Genomic DNA, 23,045 nt, shown 5'->3' with positions numbered 1-23,045 from the left:
ACAAGCCTTTTATGACACACAGGTCTGGTTTTATCATCGGCTCCTTCAGCGCAGGGATACTTTTAAACCCAAGTTGCTCAAAATGGATCCGCTCGTGGACGCTGCGTAATAATTATTCATTTCAAATGTCTCCATGTTGCCTTTGTTTCATTGAAAGAAAGCAACAGTTCAAATTCATCACGTTATGAACCCCCAGACGAGGTTGAGTTTGAGCTCTATAACATTTAATAATACAAAAACAACTTGAGATGCATTATGCAATATGATTTTCTGCGATATGCCCCAAATCGACGTCATGGCATTTTTTCACGCCAACCGCGATGTGAGTAGGCGAGTAGGCGATGAGTAGCTGATGAGTAGTAAGGCAGACCTGGTAAAGTCTTTAACCCCTTGGGTGGTGGAGCTCACATATTTCCTGCTCCAGTGTGTGGCGGGTGTTCTTTTGCTCTTGGTGAACATGGGACCTGGTCGAACAAGCTTGGCTTGTGGTCATGAACAGATCACTTTTTACTACTCCAGGCCTCGATCTGCGTCTCCAGACGGCGCCGCGTTACGCGACGTTGTGCGGCGGAGGTCCAGTGGAGACAGGCCTGCCGTATTTGCTCCGCTTGTTGTCCGACTGGTTTACTTATTTATTTATTTTTTATTAATGCATTTGTTCCAAAAAGCTGCTACTTGATAGTTAATGTGGACCGTTTCTGCCTGAAGTATTGTATTACCCTCACACTATTTGACCTACAAAATAATGCTAATTAAATAATAATAACTTTACCAGACGGCCTTATCCAGAGCGACTTACAATCGGTAGTGACAGGGACAGTCCCCCCGCTGGAGACACTCAGGGTTAAGTGTCTTGCTCAGGGACACGATGGTAGTAAGTGGGGTCTTCTGGTTCATAGGACCCCACTAGGCTACTACCACCCTCCCACTATCACATCTGAAAGAAATGTGGTAATAAGCGGAAAACAGGCTTGATGAATCCATACGTTGTATTGATAATGGATTGATAATGTCCATATTGTGGGATATAAGTACTCTTGTGTAGTCTCTCTCTCTCTCTCTCGCTCTCTCTGTGTGTGTGTGTGAGAGAGAGAGAGAGAGAGAGAGAGAGAGAGACGGAGAGCCAGGAGCGCCGGGCTCCGCCTGCAGGGGTCATTCCGGCTGCTGCGGGTCTCCCACTTGTTGCCAGGAGCTCCGCGGTGCTGCAGCGGGAGCGGCCGCGCGTCTGACCGGCCCGACACGTCTCCGCCGCCGCGTCGCGCCGCGCCGCGTCCCCGGGACAAGAAGCATGGTGGACAACGCCAGCGTCGCCACCAAGTCCGCCCTGGTAAGCGCGCCGACAACTTTTCTCTTTTTTATTTCCCCCCCCGGAGGAATTCCGGCTTCTCGGGTGTTTCCAGGCCGGCGGAGGCTGGTGAAATTATGCATTTTATTTGAAGTCTCGGAGATGAAAAGTTCGTTCGTGCTGCGCTCTGCGCAGTTTGGAGTTAAATTTAAGATGGTAAAATATGAACGTAGTTCCCCACACACACACACACACACACACACACACACATGTTGAGCTGGACTTTTAACCGGTTCAACCCCTCCGCGCTTCCCCAGCAGAGCGCCGCGCTCTCGGGCAGCCTCCCCCTGCTGCTGCCCTCCTCCTCCGGGCACTTCCCCGGCCCGCAGTCCCAGTCGCACCACCAGCCGCCCGGCGGGGGCATGAAGCTGGAGGCGGTGATGGAGAACCTGCAGCGACAGCAGGCTGCGCGCCTCGCCCTGGAGGAGAAGCTCCGGCAGGCGGAGAAGGAGAAGGGCCTGCGCTCCATGGTGGAGTCCCAGATCCAGCAGCAGGCGCTGGCGTTCCGCCACTACCAGGCGGCGGTGCGGGGGGCGTTCGGGCCGCCCCCGGGGGAGAGGGCCCCCGAGACGCCTCACGGGGCTCCGGACTCCGACCTGGACGAAGACCTGGAGGAGGAGGACGAGGAGGAGGAGGAGGAGGAGCGCGACCTGGACGAGGAAGACCTTGAGAACGAGGGCGGCTTCGGGGACGAAGACGCCGAGGGACGCGTACCCCACTACCACCCCCGTCACGGCCTACAGTCTCCGAAGGGCTCTCACCTTCTCCCCAGGGCCCAGCCAGCCCACGCGGCCCCCAGGGGCCCCGAGTCCCCGGGCCCCGTGGGTCAGGGCCAGCACCACGAGTGGACTTACGAGGAGCAGTTCAAACAGGTAAACTTCCAAATACTTCGTTCTGACTAGAACTACTAACTTAGTGCTAACATAGTTCCTTCAGACTTTGCCCGTCCTCCTCCACTAATTCACATTTCCCCCCGAGCGGCCCGGTTGACGCGGAACGTGGTTTGGAACCTGTGGCGTAGAGTCCCACCCAGGCCTGGGAGGTTCTGTGAGGGTCGGCGGCGCCGGGCGAACGTGATGGACGGGCCATTTCTTATTCATGACGGCGCTGAGTGCATTAGGGGGCCGCATTAGTCCGCGCATTAATGCATCTTAAGGCGTATAAACGCAGCTGGAATCAGGTAATGATGATGATTGAGAGCCGCCGGGTGGAAAAAGGGAGTCGCGTGACGTTCGTCTTCCGACTGAACTCCGCCGGGAAAACGACTCACTAAAGTGCTTTTTTTTAATGTGTGTGTGTGTGTGTGTGTGTGTGTAGACGGTTAACAGATTCAGGAATATATGGCACATACATTTTCTACATTTCCCCTCCGAAAATCAGCAAAGTGTAGAGATTTACCGTGTTTACTTACCGTGTAATAAAGCTAAATAATGTCCACAATCCTCCGTAAAGTATCGTCACCCTTCTGTGCTTCGTTCTTTACTAGTGCGTCTCTGGAAATGCTTATATTGTGAAAAAGAATAATTCCAAAAGGTGACCCATGATACGAAAAAACAAATGAAACAATTATGGCTCCAATTATGATGGAACGACAATACAGAAGCGCCACGATCCAGCAGCATCTGTATTCGCTGGTGTTTATTGAGCCGCGCCAGAACGCGCCTGCTCGTCTTTGGTTAACGGTGAACGGAATTAGAAGCCCTCAGTGGGGAAAATTGGCGGCGCGGAGCAATGAAAGGCCGCGGCGGCAGACGGCGCGGAGCCAGAACGCGGCGGCGTCCCCTCGGCCCGAGAACCACATTTAAAGGCAGTAAACGGGTCCCCAGAAACCAGAACAAGATGTTCTGGCTCCACGGATACAGCGTGCGTGCAACGGGGTGCGATATTTACGGGTCGGGTGTCCTGTACGTGGAAGGAGACCCGGAAAAACACAGCTAGTGAGAGAGCGCGCGTGTGTGTGTGTGTGTGTGTGTGTGTTGGGGGGTGAGGAGGGTGAAACGTTGCGTAGCGTTTGGCAGGAAACGCAGGAAACGAGAGCTGCTGGCATTCCAGCCTGGCTCCCGCCCAAAAACGCCGGGATCTCCCTTCTCAGCAGGGCCGGGTCGGCACGTAGCCAGAACGTTACGAAACGCCGGCACGCGTGTACACACACAGCTGCTCGCCGCGCGGCGGAGCGGAGGAGGAGGAGGGGGGGTGGGGGGGTGGGTGTTGGGGCGGGGTCGTTTTTCTCCCCCCAAAATTCGCACCGCGCGCGACCGAAGTTTTTTTTGTAAGAGCCCGAGGACGCCTCACCGACACCCAACACAGGCACCAGGCCCGGCGGCAGCTGGCTCGACTCACGCCGCTCTTCCGATGAAACCCCGGCACAGACGGCGTTCAGGTGCAGCCGTGGCGACGCCGTCTGGGGGGGGGGGGGGGGGGTCAGCTACCAGCTTGGCCTTTTCCCACCACAAGTTCCTCAGCCGGTTCTCCAGGCGTGGCTGCCTGCCACGTTGCGTCGCGGCGGGGAAGATCCGCTCACTCCTGGCGGTGGGGGGACGGTCCCCGGCCCGGGCCCCGGCGAGGAGGGCCAATAAGCGGCGTTTTTTTTTTTATACCAGGCACGGGGCTCCACTGAAGCTCGCTGTTTTTCTCGGCAAATTGCTCCTCCGTTTCATTGCAGCGGCGCCCGGCCCGGCCTGTTCAAACACCCTCCCCGGACGCGGGCGTGGCATTTTAATCACGCCGGCCTGGAATTTCTGCAGCTGCTTGCAAAAGCTGCGCTTGTTTACGACCGGCCGGCCGGCCACTGGACAAACAGCGGTGTGTGTGTGCGAGTGTGTGCGAGTGTGTGTGTGTGTGTGTGCGCGCTGTGCTGAGTGCACCACGCCGGCGAGCGCCGCGCCACAGACGCCAGCTCAGCCGGCTGCATTGTGCGCTGGCCAGTGTTACGGCTCACATCATTATCCGGGGGCCCGGACGGGGCCCTTCCCGCTCCCGGGCCGCGGAATTAGGTGTGATTTCGCGCAGCTCGCAAGTGGCTTTAATGGGGTCCCGGGGTCCCGCGTTACTTCCTCGCCGGGGGCTCCCCCGGGCCCGCTGCTGGGCCGCAGGTGTCCCTGCCACGCGGACGGGCGCCGGGCCCCGCGGGCACCGCGCCGGTGTGTGTGTTCAACCTAATACATTTTGCGAGGGCAACGGTTGATAGTAGTGGTCAATCACAATGAGTCCCTTAGACTAAAGCTCGCAATGATATTTACGGAATTCCGGAGTGTGAATGCGTTGGCCAGTTGGTCTGGTTTATTGCCGGTCAGATGGCCGTCGCTCGCGCGCCCTGTGCCTGGATGAAATGCGGCGTTTTTAATGCGCTAAATATCACCTCGTTCATTTTCTACAGCTACAACATCAGAAATGTAGCCAACGCTTCCGTTACGGCAGTGAAAGGTGCGAGATTGCTAGCTGGATTCGTACGTAACCAACGTTTCATTTGTCTTTGTGGATGCACTGGATATTCTCAAAAAAACAAAAAAAAATTCTTCCCTGGTCAAACTTTGTCTTCTCTGGAATGGAGAAATGAACGGCTTTCTAAAACGCAGAGATCAGCGTTGGGATTCAGCCCTTTTTGTCTTCCGTGGTTTTCGGGGACTTTCTCCTTAATTGACATTTCTGTGATGAAAGACGTTCAGGTCAAATGTGTTGCGCTGTCAGCCTCCCAAACATGGTCCAGCTACAAAATGGGCTCTTGTGACGGATGGATGGATGGATGGTGAGGGTTGTCGATTTAAAATAACAGAGAAAACCACAATACGATAAAATATTGATATGCTGGCTATTGAGAGAGCCTGGCCTAATGACGGTGGGGTTAAAGGTCATCAGCTCGAGACTACACCCTGTGCGCAGGCTGACCAAATGTGAATGCTCTCAGTCTCAAACAGCAGTTTGACTCGTGGCTATAAACCAGATGGCTCTTGCGTGGGTCTGGGCACGTTGTAGCGGTCTGGAGGCAGCGCTGGGGCTCCGTTGCGTTTGAAACGTAAGATGCGGCGCTCATCCTCTGAGTATATTTGGCACCAGGGCTGGTCTGGATACTCCCCCTATCCAGGATTAGCCTCTACACTTTTTTTAAGGATGCTTGATGCACGCTTTTCTTGTCTGATTTGGTCACTGTGGGCCGTCTCGCTATTGGCTCCTCCGCTTGTAGAGTTTCTGATTGATGACAATCAGATATCTGTGAGCATGTGTGTGTGTGTGTATATGTGTGTGTGTCTCAGAAACCATACAAAGCATAGACAGGGAGAGGAATTAGGGTGTGAGTTTTGCATTCGGATGCAAACGAGCATTTTACATGTGGGCAGAATTGACCGAGCTTTCGCCTTTATAACAGTGTGTGGTGTTGGGAGGACTAACATTGTAACCTTTGCATGACTTTGCATGGAATTGCCCCCAAAATGTCTCTTTCTGTTCACCTCGAGAGCCACTTTTTTTTTTTTTTTTTTTTGCCGAAGGGCCAGTGGCGCGCTCTGTAAATGCATTAAACCGGACCCTGTGAACAGATGCTGTCATTATGATGCTGTTAAATCGTTTGTGAATAACGAGGCTCACGTCGGCGTGAGCGCGACCGAGCGGGTGTTCATCTGTGCCCTCTGACCTGTGTTCAGTCAGGAAAGGGCGGCGGGGCGGAGAGGAAGCCGGGGATTTCGAGCGCTGCTTTCGCTGGCGGCTCCGCGTCCCTGATTCAGGAGGTTAGTACTTCACAGCACCCCACGTTGCCACGCCCACACGGCTCACTGACGACTGGCTTCAGACATGAATTCCTGAACACAGGCACACACACACACACACACACACAATATCCGAAAAGGGCCTGACTCCCGAACTCTAGCATGTTTATACATTGGGCTGGTTCTCCATTATATGTATCCTGACAATGACATACGAGGACAATGATCAGATGTCCCATTGTGGTTTTGGGTGTAGAACACAAAACACCGTTGGGTTGCCAGAACATTTTGGTGCTCAGGACACATTATATTTCCGACGTCTGCATGCAACTACACGGAACTGTAGATGCAAGCCACTTTATAATGGAACAAAAACCCTTCTGCCAAACACTGATCACATATTCATGTACCCAAACCTTTTATTGCCGAACGATTTGCATTGACATTATGCATGAAGAAAAAGACTCTGTTGTCTTATTGTTCTCTGAGCAGCAACACAATGTTGTTCTCCATCCGTAGACTTTTGCTTGTAGGAGATTATTTATTGCCGAGTTACATTTACATTTACAGCACTTATCAGACGCCTTTATCCAGAGCGCCTTACATTAAGCAGTTACAGGGACAGGGACATAATGGTAGAAAGGGGTTCGAACCTGGGTCTTCTGGTCCATTGTAGTTAGACTTCTACCACTCAGAGTTGTGAGAGACCAACACCCAGTTCAGGTTTTTGTGAAATCAAGATTTGAAACTCTAATTTTAATTATTTAACATTTTTAGATTTAGATCCCTTCCTACATTTACATTTACATTTACAGCATTTATCAGACGCCCTTATCCAGAGCGACTTACAATCAGTAGTTACAGGGACAGTCCCCCCCTGGAGCAACTTAGGGTTAAGTGTCTTGCTCAGGGACACAATGGTAGTAAGTGGGATTTGAACCCGGGTCTTCTGGTTCATAGGCGAGTGTGTTACCCACTAGGCCACTACCACCCACCATCCTGATTTATTGTTGGGAAGAAGGAATTAGTTTAGCTATGGCTCACGAAAACCTTTGCATTGTACTCTGTACATTATATATAGAAAGATAGCTGGATCACACATCCAGTGTATTTATGGAAGGGACACGAAGTTCCTGCGTTTGACAGGCAGCTGTCAGTTTGTCCTCTCCATGATGGAGTAGTGACCTTAAAAGATTACAGTATCTCCACCACCCCTATATTTAGGCCGAGGGGAGGTCAGCTAGGCTCACGGGTTAAACTCTTATTTAAACTCGTCACCAGCACGGAGGTGAGAGCCGCTGCGTCGTATTTAATGACCCAGAATTCCACAGCGGCGCGACGCGCCACTCGCCCTGAGCAAGGAGAGGGATCCTCGCCTGCGTCGCTCGCGGTGGAAACGCCGCTTTTCATGCTGCCCGCTTAATTGGCTGCTGTTAAGTCTGGGATTGAAATAAGCTGGCGCCCACGTGCTGAATGATTTGCGGGTCGGTAAACAGCCACGTCGAGGCGAGGGGGGGGTGGGGGGGGGGGGGGGGGGTGGTGGTGGTCTGTTTATTCTACAGCCCTCCGCTCCACAGGCCTTCCCCCACTCATAAAGATGATTGATCAGCAATGATGGGGAATAAATACCCCAACCAGCCATTCTTCAGCTCTAACACGACGGCGAGGACTTGTGTAAAAACGGCGTGATGCTTTTTAAAGGAACAGCAATTTATCGTGGCAAAAAAAATGATAAATCACAAGTGTTTCGAAAGTGCTTATATCTGGTTGTAAAATGTGACTGGTCGAGCCGGGTTGAAGACAATGGTAGAAAAAACAGGATCTTGAATTGATATGGATTTTATATCGCTGTTCTTTACTGGATGCATTGCTTAGCAACCTTTGCTAATCATACGGATTTTTATAATGATGATAATAATGATTATTATTAATAATATAAATTAAAAATGTGTTTTATAAGCCATGACATTAATTGAATAAAAGCTTTTTTTACTGGGTGTTGCATAAAATGTTATAAGTTTCACCATATTATATGTATGTTAAATATGAAACGTCAAACATATTTTTTAGCTTCTGCAGTGTAGATTTTCTGGATGCTTCCGTGATAACAGCCCGTCCTTCACTGCAGGGCTTGGGAGAATGTTCGTGCTTGTGTGTGTGTTAATGTAAGGCCACAAAACACCTTATTTACGGCCTTTCTACTCGCCGAATGGCCAGGAGCGCAGAAGCCGCGCCCTTTGTGCTCAGTTCAGAAGAACGGCGACCTTCGGCGCTGGCTCGGAGGAACCGCCTGTTTCCTCTCCTCTCGTCCAGCCTGCTGTCGGCGTGTCTCTCGCGCGTAACGCTGCCGCGTGCGACCCCGGACGTGACCCCGCGGCCTCGCGCAGCTCTCGCGGTCGTATCGACCGCGAGCGGAGCCGGGCGGACCCCGGCGTCGGGTGCTCATTACTGCGCCGGTTCCCCGCCACCTCAGAGGAGACCCGGGAAGCAATCAGCGCGTCTAGATTGAAGAGCGGCGCGGATCGATGCAAACCGGATATATTTCCGAACGCGCGGTGCCCAGCGCCGGACGGACCGCGGCGTGGGGGGTTGGGGGGGGGGGGGGTCTCGCACCTCCTGTCTTTGTTTTTCTTCCTCTGATTGAATGAAGGAGTAAATTGCAAAAACAAGCCCGGCGACCTCGAGGTCCGTATTGTCTTCTGGCCTCGACACCTTCCCGTCGGGCCCAGAGGGCAGAAGCGAGGACGGGGACGGAAAGAGGGGCGGCCGCTTTTTTTTTAAAATTTATTTCCGAGCGGTACTTCTCGCACAACACCGATCAGCTCGTCACGGACGCGGGCCATTATCCCGTCTACCTCGAATGAGGGCTAATGACGTTCGGCAGAATTTTGACAGGGGAATGGATCCGTTTGCCTCGCCGATGTCATCCCCGCGCCCTCGCCGCCGCTGACAAACGTCTCGGCGTGCAAACGAAACAAGTGGGCCGGGGGATTATTCCGGGCGGCTCTCTGGTGGGGGGGGGGGGGTGAAGAATCAATATTGACCCTTTAAAGAATGTCAATAGAGGATATCATTTGGTAGGAAGTCAGCGCCCAGTTGAGAAATAAAGGAGCGGGGTCGTTGGGGGAGTGTAAAATGTGTGTGTGTGTGTGTTTGTGTTTCTTTTTTTTTCCTCCTTCCTTTTTCGCTCTGACCGCGGTGGCAGTGACCCGCGGTCACCTTCAGAACTGACCTCTGGCCATCTGCAGCCAATGAAGCTCATGCGAACACATGCGAGCCTTTTCACGCGTTGTAACTCATCGCTCGCGTTTCGTATGTCGTATAGAACTGTAATTACAGAATGAACGCGGCCGCCGTTTGATGTTTCGCTGCCGCGGTGTGACGGGGGGCCTCTGCGGCTTTAAGAGTGGCAGCCCGTGAAACGCGATCCTCTTCAATCAGCCTTCGCCCTGTGAAATTTAACATAGGCCTGCTGACACCCTGTTTCTCTTCGGCATAAGCAGAATCCCGTGACCTCTGACCCACATGCAGGACGCGTCGTAAAATAGTGCTTACTGCTCCCGGGCTCCTTAAATGGTCAGAGATCGGGGAGGGGATCAGAGGGGGCTGGCTGCGGATTAGCGGGTCGCTCTGATGATGTCATGTTTAGGAGGTAGAGGGGAGGTCATTAAAAAATTCCAACAATTACTGTGTGTGTGTGTGTGTGTGGGTCACATGTGCAGTTTATTTCAGTGCATTAGTGAGTTTCCTCATGGTGGGGGTCTGGCCCAGTTACACCAACCCCCCCCGCCCCCGACAGGAGAGCTGATCGTCTGAACTTCCTCCTGAGCGCTTCGCTCCACTTCTTCCTCCTCAATAATTCAGACGGGCCACTGTAAACGTCTGACTTCCTTCCTCTGTCCATGTCACCCTGTTCCTCATGCCCGTTATGACCCCGTTTTTACTGATGTACACGGGCTGTTTACATAACTCAAGATCAACATTAAGGTTAAAATTGAGATGATTTACATTTTTTTTTTAAGTTTGATGATATGGGCTGGATTTTTTAAATAGGCGCTCGGTTCGCAAGAATTAATGAGGCGCCTGCTGAGGAGCGCTGGATGTTTTCTGTTTTCCCCGTCAGTGTCAACACGCTGCAGGGTTTGCGTGTTTATTGGCCGCATGGGCGTGTCTCTCTCTCTCTCTCTCTCTCTCTCTCTGTTTTTTCTATAGTGGACCGGCTACAGCATTTTGTGTGCGTGTTGTGGAAACAGAATTTGTGGTGATATCTTCTCCATCTGTTTGCACAATGGCGCTTTGACCCGCCGAAGCAGGAAATGCCAGCCCACCCCCCCGCCACCCCTTCCCCACCTCTGATGATGTGGCAGTTTAAGTCATAAATTTAATAGCCGCCCCTCCCCCTTTCCCCCCCACCACTCGGCTCGCTGACCATCTTCCTCCAATTATTTGTCCCTCACGATCCTACGCAGAACGGTCTGGAGGTTCTAGCTTGTCGTTCGTTTGGAGCCTGGGACTCCAATATATTGCGATTTATTACGTAGCGCGATAATTCTGACCCAACGAAACAGGTCGTCTGAACAGATGCGCCGCTCCGCGCAGTCAGTTGGCTCATGAACCGTGTAAAAACACGATATTATAACTTTTAATCCAAGCGACAATATTGACACACGTCCCCGACCAGAAAACGACCTCGGCCTGACATTGCGGGTTGGAGGCAGGCGGCGGAAAAAACATACGGGAACGCCCGGCGAGCAAACAGTGCGCGCGCTTCAACCGCTGTCAAGAGTCGGCCGCTCAAACACGGGGCTCCTGGGAAGGGACCGGATCCCGGCGTTCCGGCGAGTCAGATTTATGCGCCCCGACCTGGGGAGGTGGTGACTTTACAAGCGCTGCACTGATTAATAAAGGAACTCTTCATTTCATGCTGGTGAGAACATGTGAGATGTGTGGAAATTCACTCCTGTCGCACGTTGATCCACACGACTGATCCGGAAGCAGGTGGACCTCGCCGGCCCCCCGCATGTCCGCGGCCTGTTGAAGAGCTCAGACCTCCGAGGAACCCGGGCCTGCTGTCTCGCTCCGCGCCTCCCGGCCGTAAATTCGCAGATCGGCGGGGCCGCTGTGTTTCACTCTGCTCCGTCGTTTTTTCCTCTTCTGACTTGTACTCGGTGATCAGGGTACAATTTTTGCAGCATGACTATTAATTAAAACCTCAATCATTGATCCCAGTTTTTCTTCGCCCGTTTTATTTGGTTCAGGAGAGATGGGACAAATGTTGTAATTTGGTTTAACAGAAATAAAAAAAAAAAAAAAGCTAATATCTCATCATGGTTGATCTCCCCCAGATGATTCAAACCCAACAACACAACTTCATTCCAGTCAGTCAGGAGATTGTGGAAAACTGTGAAATGGAACGGGACTTTGATCATGGTGATCAAATAGATCAAATTAATAGTTTTGGACACTGTAACGACTGTTCAGAATGACAATATTTCGTTGTTATATCACAGAGGACAAACACAGAGCTGAGAGGTGGCCAGGTGAAATACGGTGCAGAAGAGTGTAATGGATTTGAATGGAGACGCTGGCATTTGCCGTGCGGTGGTTTCCGCCCGCTGAACTTGTCGCTTCCACTTGTTGCCGCCAGACTACTTTCATGCGTTCTTTTGAGATGACGAATGCCGAAAGGCCTCGGTCTCAGACCGCGGACGAGCCCTTCCTGTCCTGTCAGGTCTTCCAGGAATAACATTTAACGGCCGCGCGTCGTCGGCGTGGCTGTGAAAAAAACAGCGGCGGGTTTGTGCCGTCGCCAGTGCCGCATCACCGTTTGCTCGCGGTCCGGATCGTCTGATCTATCCGGCAGCGTTGTGTTGGCCTGGATCCACCTGGCATCAGCCTGGAAGCGCCCCGAGATTCCCGATAAAGCCGAAGCTCAGCTGACAGAGTGCAGGCGGCCGGCCCCTCCCTCGCACTTCACCGATTTCTATGCTCGTGCATCATCATCTTTCTCTCCCTCCCTCCCTCCCTCCCTCTCTGTCTGGTTAGTGTAAGGGGCGGATCCAGCTGACAGACATCAGGACTCGCGGGTCAGGGAGGTTAAACTGAACAAATCTGCCCATTGACTTCCTGTCCTCCGTCCGCTGCTCTAATATGCTTATAGTGGGCCGGTGGGGGCCGGCAGACATGTCGCTGTCGTTGACAACCGGGCCGGCCACTCGCCGGACCCCCCACTAAGAGAGACTCCCATTGTCTCGGGGACAGCAGACAGCTGCTGATAAACAGTAAGCAGGAAACCCGCAGTCGCGTCTTTTATTCTCGGGGTGGTGCTGATCGGCACATTTTCGTCTCTTCGGAAGGGACCTTTATTGGGCCTCTGCGGCCAGTTTAAAGGCCCCCAGTAGCTCCACCGGTCACGTCCCTCTGGGGGGAGGTGAAATGGGGATTCTCTGGTTTCCAATGCAGCACATAAACCTTCCCTTAAAACTCTGTAATTCTCCATTTCCTCTTTTAATGTTCACAGCCCCCCAAATAAAACATTTGCTCAGAATCAGGTTTTTGTATTTTTTATGACAGGATCTGTAAGCAGACCCCTGCTGACACTCTCGTCCCCCGCGCGCTGTGATAACACCTGAATAATTTAGCTTCACAATAAAAGATGCATGGCGGAGTGCATGGCCAGCGCAGCTCGGGCACATTCCGCTCGGACACCGGCGGTCCCACAACCTGCGGTGGTTAAGCCCTTAATTACAAAAGACAACAAAAGCACTTCCCTTCGTCACCTCTGCACTACCATGCCAGACCCCACCAGAAAATAGTCTCTCTATTGCTCTCTCTCTCTTTTTTTTTTTTTTGTGGTAAATTCAGTTCAGTCCCTGGAGGAAAACCCGGCTCCACCAGTCCGCTTGCATTCGTGCATTTAATGCGCCAGTAGCTTTAGACAAACGCAGCAGTCTGATCAACACAGACCTGGAATGCTGAAAAGTAAGAGCGTGCATGCATTAGCCGTGAACTGTGGAGAAGCCAAATGCCAGGGGCGTCGCTGCGGACGGGTCCTGACAGGCCTCTGTGTCCGTCCACACAGTCAAGCACTCTACTCAGTCCGACCACGATGAAGGTGGGGTTGGAATTTTATTGCACGGTAATCTTGTGGTTTATAATTAACCAAGACGTCAATTATATCACTGTGAAAGGAAAATTAATGGTGTTCCAGTCAGAGTTCTAGTGATAACAGCATTTCATCCCAAGGAAAATAACACAGGGAGAAAAATGACAAAAACTACTTTTATAATAAAAATTTTTTAAAAGGATATATATATATTTTAATGGTGTACACAATAATATAATAAGAATTAAATAATTACCAACAATAGCATAAGACGACAATTTTGTAGTGCAAATTTTGAATTAAGCAGGTCGTCTGAGGTAAAGCTGATTTTTATGATAATGTTTGCTGCCTAGCACCCATGTCAACGCTAGCCAGATGATACTAATCAATACAATTTTTTAAAAATATAGATTCATATCAATTAAAAACAACATCAATGCAATTTGTGCAGTCAAGATGGGAAAAGCAGCCCTTCCAGGATCCTTGCTGGATTTATAGGGTTGGATTGCTTGACTTTGTGGCAACTTTTTCTGAAAAAAATGCAAACCACGCTCTGCTGTTTGCAAGTATTTTCTTTTGTAAAATCATTTGATAATCAATTTTGAATTGCAAGGTTTCCACACAATTCATGGGAGTTGAACAGTCTGATGCGTGCGCAGCCATTTTCAGGTTAGGGTTAGGGCTAGGCCAGTCGGGTATCATACGTTTAGGGCTGTGCTCTGATTTCTTCGGGCCGATCGCATTTCCATGTTAAAACTCAGCCGGAGATAAGAGCTCTGCTCTCTGGTTTTAAAATAGCTTCTCAGAATGGTGATCTAGAGCCTCCTGCACACGCTCAGGCAAGCTCCGCCCAAACTGTCACTTTATCACCCCCCCCCCCCCCCCCCCCCCCCCACACACACACCTTCCTCCACCAGCATAACCAACAAACGGGCCAATAACAGCCTTTCCTGCCCCCGCCGCATCAAAGAGCGGGACCCTAATGATCCCATCTGCCAAGGTCTCCAGGAGTCTCCAGCCCATTGAAGATGTTTATTGTGCTCTAATAAGAGCCCATGAGAACATGCTGAAACTTGCGTGCCTGAGAGCCGAGGACAGGCGATGACTGAAAAGAACAGGTTGTCCACACACACACACACACACACACACTTATACACAGCAAGAATGTGCTCAACATGAAACAAACGTTTCACTTCACTTATCATAAAATAGTGTCTTCAATAAAAGAACAAAGCCAATTTCCTGCACAAATGGTCTGTTTTCCTCAGTGTGTTACAAACAACGACAATGTGTGTGTGTGTGTGTGTGTGTGTGTGTGTGTGTGTGTGTTTTACATGAGCTTTTGAACCCTTTCTGATTTGTACTGTGTGATTTGCAGCTCCATGCTTCACTTTTGCACATTGCAGCTAATTACACACACAAATGCAGCTCCAATAATTACAGAATAATAATTAAGAAATATTTTAATACATGGTGACCATGCAAAACACATGGAGCGACTGCACCGGCCAGCCTGATCAGGGTCACAGCGTAAGGTGACACTATACAGTCAGTCTACACGAGCCTTTATCATTTTATTATGAAGCATGATGTAGTGGCCATTTTCTTCCTGGAATTAAGGTTTAGATGGAAAGTGTTGTCAGTGGAGGGAGAGGCGAGGGGCAGTAAAACGTTCCGGGCGTTTGGAACCTCCTGCATCCTGAGCCGCTGACGCGGGCCTGCATTGAGCTGCAGCCAGCCGTGCAGGGCAGGCCCCAGCGTCTCAGGCCCTGTCTCGTCTGCACTGTGGCCCGGGGAGGGGGTTCTGGGAAGGGGAGGGGTCTGCAAGATCTTCGCGAAACTTTTACAGCGCTTTTATAACGCCGCAGTCTCATCCCGGTGACACCGTTTGGCTCGGAGGCCGGGTATGCTGCTGAAACCAGAGAGGCCGGCCATTGTCCGGGGCTGAATATGAAAGGGGGAGGGGAAAAAAGACCTCCAGGACACTGCCGATCATCTCCATCCCGCGTCACGTGACCCCGGTGTTTAGTGTTTACATTTGCCCCGGCCGACATGTATGCAGGTGGTCCGATGCGCTCTGCGGGAGGGTGAACAGCGAGGGTCCACATTCCTGCTCCGACAGAAGGACCCGGACTGGATTCCATCTCCAGCGGCGGCGGCGGACGTTATCTCCGGGGTGATAAGGGTGTAAACATAAGCGCCGTGACCGGCGAGTTATTGCACTCGGCCTCTCCGGCTCTTTGCATGATCGTTTAATTCAGCACTTCCTGTAGCGCCTAGTTTCTTGTGACATTTTACTGTTAAAGACAGCAAGCACACACACACACACACACACACAGACGTCATCCTGACACAGAGGAGGAAAACCACTTCAAGGCTGTAGATGTACAAAATCAATATGTTTTATTGAAACGTCCACCTATAGGAAAGTTGGAAGTGACTGCAGCTTCATCGCTGACCTCGTCAACACAGTGGCGGCGGAACGTTCTATATGTTGCTCTTCCCAATATGGCCGTCTGCTCAGATCATGAGCAGCCACTCACTCCTGCGTCTCAAACCCACCAAAGTGGCATGGCCTTCATAGGCTTTAACTACTCAGCGTTTCCACCCAAAAAAATGACCTGAAAGAGCCCGCACATGCCGTAGGGCTTGCAGAATTCCCGTTTCTGGAAGAGTGCCGGCCGGACAGTTGATGCAGGGCCAGGGATGGATGGCTGGCATTGCAAATCAGAATAGATTTCCCTTCATTTCTCTTTAAGTAGCAAATAAGTAAGGCTGGCATGGATTTGTTATTCAAAGGCCTGATTCACAAATCAGGATGATTTAATGTCGCTGTCAGGCGAGGGGACCAGATGACCCGTCCACCCCGAGCCTGACCAGCAGTGGACTAATCCAGCTACCAGACCTGCTCTGCTGGAGGATGAAAGCTCTTTATCGGGGAGGGTTCAGGTTAATGTTTGCTTTGAAGTCAGGGTGACATTGAGTAAATCATGAAGGTCGCGGCGTTCAGCAGATCAACATGTGTGCCGCGCTAATACGCATATAAATGTTTTTGAATCAGTGTACATTAAACTACCCGGTCTGCTGGAAGAGTTAAAGATTAGACGTGTTTGGCACAGGGGACATCAGAGTTACTGTAGCAAAGCCAAAAAAAATTACATCTGCATTTTTTTGTTTACTGCAATCGTCATGAAAACTGTTCAGGGTTTTATTAAAAAAAAAAAAAAAAAAGCAAAATGTTACTTAATTGTCAGTAATTGTGCAGAAAATTGTTCCGCTTCTCTTCTTTCCTGGGAACGAATGCTTTTGACTGAAAGGAGAGTGAAGAATTTGTTACATGAGTGCATGGGCGTGAACGTTCGCATGAACCCAAACACAAATACGCTCAGCAGACCAGAGCTTTGAAATTGGCCAGTCGACCTGAGCCTCCTTTGGTTTGAGCGAAATAATTTTTCCATTTATCGTACATTTTATTATAGGCGTTTCACCAATTCTGTGCTATACTAAAAGTAATCTGAGATGCCATAACATCAAAAGTGTCAATTAGTGGTTGGTTTTGTTTGTTTAGCGACTTCACATGGACAGGTCTGTGTGGATAATCTGTCTGAGAAATGATTCATTGCTTTGACTTTGCATTGCACCACATGCCTGAAGAGGGGATTTACAAGCACACACAAGGAAAACAAATGCTCAGTTTTGCAGCATGATTTGTGGCTTATTAGAGGATAAACACCATGTGGCTAAAATGTTGAGCATCAAGCATTCACATGATATTCAAATTCAGAATGTTTTTTTATTTGTTGTAATCTGAAAACACACGAATAGGTGAATTAATAAAAAAACAAGCAAATAATTTAATCATTGCTGTATTCAAATATACTATGGGATGAAAGACTGGGGTCAAAATCTCTGCTGACCTCTACACTGTTATACAACTTGATGTCATCTGCTAAATCTTTGAATTGAATTAACCTCCTGCTCCCACACAACCTTCAGGTACGGAAAAGGCATGGCCCAAGAATCATTCCCTGTGGGACTCCACACATTTCATAAGCATGTGTTTGACAAAATGATGTAGAGTAATTGAACTGTTAGTTGCATTTCAAACAAGCTAAAGCCCTTACTAGGAAAAGGAACAGGAGTAAAGATACACAAAAAATGATCAGAAATGACTGTAAACAGAGATATCCTATTTGAGTTCAATATTTTGTCTTCTTTGTCCATTTGGATTATACAGCATATGACCCCCTGGATTTATATACACTGAATATATACACTCTAGAGATCTTAAGATGAAAATAGATCAAATGTGAGCAGGAGTGTATCGAGCAGTACTTTTGTTATTATTGAGGTTAAATATTAACGTTCCAGTCCTACTTGAGATAAGATGTGATAAATGTTCTGAAGGGCCGCGTGCCTCCTCATCAACAACGGTGCTACAGACTTGAAACACTGCTTTCCAGCCCACTTCTTCATTTTGCAACCGTTATTTATCATCAGAGCAAATGCTTGTTACCTCAGGCCACATAACAGTGGTTTCAGTCGTAATCATGGCATGGCTGCAGATGAACACTGGCCAAACCAAAGTGCTGACCCTGGAGAAAATGGCTCACACCCAGGCATGTCGGATGATTTTTAGAATCTTTTTCAGAAAATGACGATTTGCTGGGTTGAGGACAGGAAGAAAAAAAAAAAGCTGCTGATGTAAACCAGCTTCTGAAACCCATTAAGTTTAATTTAAGTTTTTTTTTTAAAGCCATCACATGCTTTGTGTTTGGCTTTAACTTTTGTTGGTCCCAAAACATTAATCCCAGGCAGGAAGCATCCAAAGAGGAAAAACAAGTCAATTTGAGGGCATTAGGCACATACTGAATTCCTGACGGCAGCGTAGCGTGGACCCGCATTTCAATATCAAATGCCTAATGGTTAATTTCCAGCCACTGATTAACACGCGGAGTCCTGATGCTGCAATTGAGGACGCCGGGAACAGAAGTAGGTCCAGGGTCGTCTGGGAAATGATTCCGGAGCGTAAAGCTAATGGCCGTCGTTTGCGGACGGCCATCTGTTTTGGTTTTGCGCTCCAGTAATTCACCTACTAGTGCATGTCAAGTGTTAGTAAATGTCCTCCACCTCCCGATTGGGCCGGCATTGGGCCCGGTCACACGGCCTCTTTTATCTTCATGTGGCTCAGCGCCGCGTACCTTATTTACGCCCCCCCCCCTCCCGGTATTAGCCGCATGCATTCAACCCTAGCGCTCAAGAGTCATTATAGCTACGCTGCGCGGTAATTGAGCATTTATCTTCGGTATCAAAGTGGCACCATCTGTAATGCTTTATGATGCCTTGAATGGCACCGGTGACACCGAGGTCCTCTGTTGGGAACGTTCTGTCACCTCCGTTTTATTTACGCAGCTGTGGAATTCCTGTTTGAAGACGTTCCACATTCCAGTTACGGGGGTTCCGCCCGTTTCAGGCCAGTTTGGTGAATATCTGCTGTCGGTGATGTCATTACCTTGCGTGAGGCACCGGATTCCGGGGGTCGGCCCAGATGAATTTGGCGTGACCCCCGTGCGTCAGCGAAACAGGAATATGGAGCAGCTTCTACCCAGCGGCGGGCGAGGGGGGCGGCTTTGTTGTCCGACCGCCTCCCTCTTTGACCATTCGCGCTGAGGTTGCATTTGCACTGTTCTCCGGCGGCAGCCCCGCGGATGCTGGTGCGTTGAGCGCTGGCGCGCCATGTAAGCTTTTCCTGCTGGTAGTGGAACGCGTCCAGGCGCTCTGGCACCACGGCCCCGACAGGCCGGCTCGGGTGCTGTATTAACCGGGTGCATTTACTGGTTGACAGGGGTCTCGGCTCTAATGATCCCACCTGTTTTTTAACTGGGTGCGCTGTGGGCATTAGCGCTTTTTTTTTTTCAATGACAGCGCTGGACATTCCCGCGTTCATGTGGGAGCAATTAAAGACGTGGCCTTGGGCTCGGAGGATGAACGGCACACGATTCCAGCGACCCACCACACGAGCACAAAAAAGAAAAAAACTAAACTTAATGAATCTCAAAAGGGGCAGATATGGTAAACAGACATTATTCTGCCGCCGTTCCACGTCAGTCCAGTTTTATTACTATTTCCTGCTGAGAATGCAGACAGCGTGTATTTACATTCCTCTAAATACAGTACACACACGCATAAATTCACCCAAATTAGTATTTTTGTGTTTCGCAGTGCTTTATAAACGTAATTTTCCATGGAAAACATGGTTGATGGTTTCTGATGCAATAGCGAGTCACTGAGTAAACAAAAGTTTAGATAAATAAAAATTATGATTATGGGTAAAATGTGTCAGTGCATGAAACACTTTTGATGGTATGTAAAGGACTAAATGGGCCCTCCAATAAACAAACTAGTTTAAGTATAAGAAATATAAATATAGTTCTTTGGTCGCAGTGGTCAGCCAGGGTAGGAGGGGCTATGCTGCTTCTGTCACTGCCGGGGTTTTGAATATAAATCATTCCGACCTGTCCAGCCCTGGGTCCCGCGGTAAGGATGGAGCACCACGGCTGCTTTAGAGATCAACTCCCCCCACCCCCAAGCTCTCCGAAAGACCTTGAGACCTGTGCCGCCACATCATTATCACTACAGAGGAGGCCCCACCCCCTGCCCGCGGTGTGACACTGGAGGTGAGGTGTCTGGGGAAGCCCGCCCTCGCCCCCGCCTCATCGCCCAGGCAGTAAATCCTTTCATTTCCAAGGCCATGCTCATTTTATATTTCCATAAATTAATGACTGGAAACACCAGGGGGGGTCGATATATCAATTTCCAGTGTACAGCAGACCTGTCGATTTCACTCCGTTCCTGTCCCAGTGCACATGTCTATAACTAAGACTGCCACTGTACAGCACCACGTACACGAAATAATGCGGTTTTATGTTCCCGGCGCTGCGGGGGCCAGATTCACTCATTTGGATTTCAGTTTGGAGTGGACGCTTCTGATTATACAGCACAGCTCCATTCAAATCTAATGAGAAAAACATTCAAACGCGTTGCCACTTTCCATATGATTTCCATACGCAAAAGGCATAATAATATCCTAATTATGCAATCAAAGATTTGACTCGACCTGAGAATTCTGATGAGAATTCCTGCAGTTGCACTTTTTCTCGGTACTACTGTGCCATTGTGTTTAAAACCTGTGGGTGTTCTTGTCTGTGTTGAACTCCATGTTTTCCGCATTGCGCTGAATGGCCCCGACTTTGTACGCACTATTTAGTCACAAAGGACGCGCTCTATAGGCGCTTTCAGAGCAAACACCATCCATCAGTGCACGCCCAGTGCATATGTCACGCCAGTTGTTTGAGGAAGGCAACCCGTGGGCCGCGGGATCTACCTGGATCTTAGAAACGGGTGTCGTGACTCACCGAAGGGCCCCCCGAATCAAATTGGGCCCCGTCATTGTTCTGCTCAGCCGGGGCGGATTAAATGTCTGCGCCTGCTTATCTATCAAGATTAGATGTCCTTATTACAGATAATGCCAGACAGGCTGAATTATATGTTGTAAACCGGCTTTCACAAGAACATATGATATGTGTGCGTTAGTCATAATTAATTCAGGGGTGTGTGTGGAAATGACATGGGAACAGGCGCGTTTCTATGCGTATCGGCCACCAGGGTGTCTGGTGTTAGGAGAAGCAGCTGATTTATTGTTCTTTATATCGGCTCGGGGGCATCTGGCTTTGAAGTGGGCGAGATGAAGGGTCGTACAGATGCTCTGGAAGGGTTGAAAGGCCGTAATGACGGGGAGGCCCGTTGTGTCACGAAGCTGGAGAGGAGCAGACGTTTGAGCGCTTCTGACGTGCAGCAGGTCCCTCCTTCACGTTCCGCCATGGTACACACGGTTCTGCTGCTGTCGGATTAAAGTAAATCCAGAGATGAGCGGCCTGAGTGACGGGGAAACGTATCGGCTCAGGTTTCTCCGGACACTCCTCTCCCAGCCCTCTGGCTTCAGGTCGAGGAGGAGGAAGAGGGGAATTTATCCGCCCTCTAAACAAAACACCACTACAGATGTGTTCAGGCCCAGTCAACGCCTCACTCACACCTAAATATACGCCACACATACTGAAACACACACCTTAAATATCCATTTCGCATTCCACGCACCCCTCAACACAACCATTTTTACACTAAATTTTTAGCACAGAACCAGGAGGCAATTGTATGTCTACCAGTGCACGGCTAAAATTTTGAATATTGTGAAAAGGGTTTTATAATGTAATAAAGAAAAACTCCAGCCAAGTGTTGAGAAGCTGGACATTTCTGTTTTGACTGATCATGGGCAAAATTCTAATAAAGTTTATAAACCAAAAAATATTTCACTGTGTATATGAAGGTTTTCTTTTCTTTGTATTTGTAGTTTTTTTTTACCATTAATCACCTGCATTTAATTATGTGATAAAATGGGAATGTCGTCATTAGCTTTACCTTTGCTTCACTGCAGGCTTTTCAGACACCACCTGTTGGCTTCTGAAAATGGCCTCTCAAAGGTCGCTTTCGATAAGAGTCCCTCCCCTTCACCACACCCACCGTGGGTCTGGGCAAAAAAGCCGGCTATGGCTGCGTGGTTAATTCTCACACTGTTGCAACCCTGAGATTATGAGGACTAATAGTCGTGATCTTGTTTGGTCACTGAGAAAGCTTTCATCGGCTTTCCTGCCTGAGATGGGAGCCTAATAGTTCTTGACCTTCTTAAAATGACGCTCGGGTTGGGAGAAGACTGGGTCTCATTGGACACGCCAGTAAAATGAATACAGCCTGTAATGTTGAATAATTGATGGGAACCGGTCATGAAGACATAGACTTGATCATAATATATAATTCATATGCGATTTCCTCAGGCAGTTCTGCGGATTCGCTGTAATTAAAGGGCAGGAACTAGGGAGGTATGTATTTTGTAGGATAATCCTTAAATTATGTTATATAGCCATGCCATTTAAGAGTCTTGATTTGGTCATGTGATCATCTTTTTCTGGGTGGAACATGGTCAGAGTGAGTGCCCGCCCTGCCAGTTTGATTCATATGCTGCTCCGCTGTGTCTAAAAATAAAGCTTCAGTAGAACCAGATGTGAGGTGGGCAGAGGGACGTGGGGAATGACGTTACCTCTACATGGAAGTGGTCTGATTATGTTTCTTAATTTTTTCTTTGTGCATTTTACTCATAAGCTTTAAATTATTTAGTTTTTACACTCATTGTGAAATGTTGATTCATTAATTTTTTTATTAGCATATTCTATTAGTTTGTTTTTAATACTATCTGGGAAAACAGTGTTTGGAGACCACAAGGGGGCGATATACAATCTTCCTCTCTGGTTTTAAAGCTCCATGTGCCATGTCAGTGACCCGGGCAGCTTCAAGTTCATTTACACCTCATTTACATACAAAATCAAGGACATTGGCACCGGTTGAAATGTTTGTGCATAGTCCAAAGAGTAGAGTTTGAAGTTCCCGACCTTCCCACGACAGCAGACATGGTGATAGTGGAGCAGGTCGGAATCACGTATTTATTAAAAAAGACTTTATGTTGGTTATTTCTTGAGCTGTTGGCCTTGCTGATGCTGCGCTTGTGATAGTTTTCCAAACGCTTGGCTGTATAAGATGAATTCAGGGTATGAAAAGTAGAAAACTAGTAAAGCGTGACCAGTTACCAGGGTTACGGCTGATAAACGACTTTTCAGGTCATTCTGCGTGGACAGCAAATGACCGTCCCAGCCTATTATCGTTACGGATGGAACGCGGTATGCAAATTGGCAGCGTTCACCAAATGTTTGTTAGTATCAGCAACACTGGTTCTCATCCTTCACGTTTCGGTATTGATTGATTTGCAGCCTCCACATGATTTAATTTC

The 23,045-nt window shown here is 49.4% G+C and overlaps 1 protein-coding gene across 1 annotated transcript in view; it reads left to right on the top strand.

Annotated features, from left to right (window-relative positions):
• The first annotated feature begins 1,169 nt into the window (after window positions 1-1,169).
• The window catches only part of arid3c (AT rich interactive domain 3C (BRIGHT-like)), a 40,201-nt gene continuing 18,325 nt past the window's right edge, over window positions 1,170-23,045 (top strand). Inside the window, 3 exon segments of the mRNA XM_028995767.1 lie at window positions 1,170-1,327; window positions 1,603-2,217; window positions 5,983-6,066. Of these exon segments, the coding sequence (XP_028851600.1) occupies window positions 1,289-1,327; window positions 1,603-2,217; window positions 5,983-6,066 (738 nt within the window). The 5' untranslated portion in view covers window positions 1,170-1,288.

Source organism: Denticeps clupeoides, chromosome 11 (assembly GCF_900700375.1).
Source record: "Denticeps clupeoides chromosome 11, fDenClu1.1, whole genome shotgun sequence".
Lineage (NCBI taxonomy): Eukaryota > Metazoa > Chordata > Actinopteri > Clupeiformes > Denticipitidae > Denticeps > Denticeps clupeoides.
This window is presented reverse-complemented; position numbering and strand designations above follow the sequence as displayed.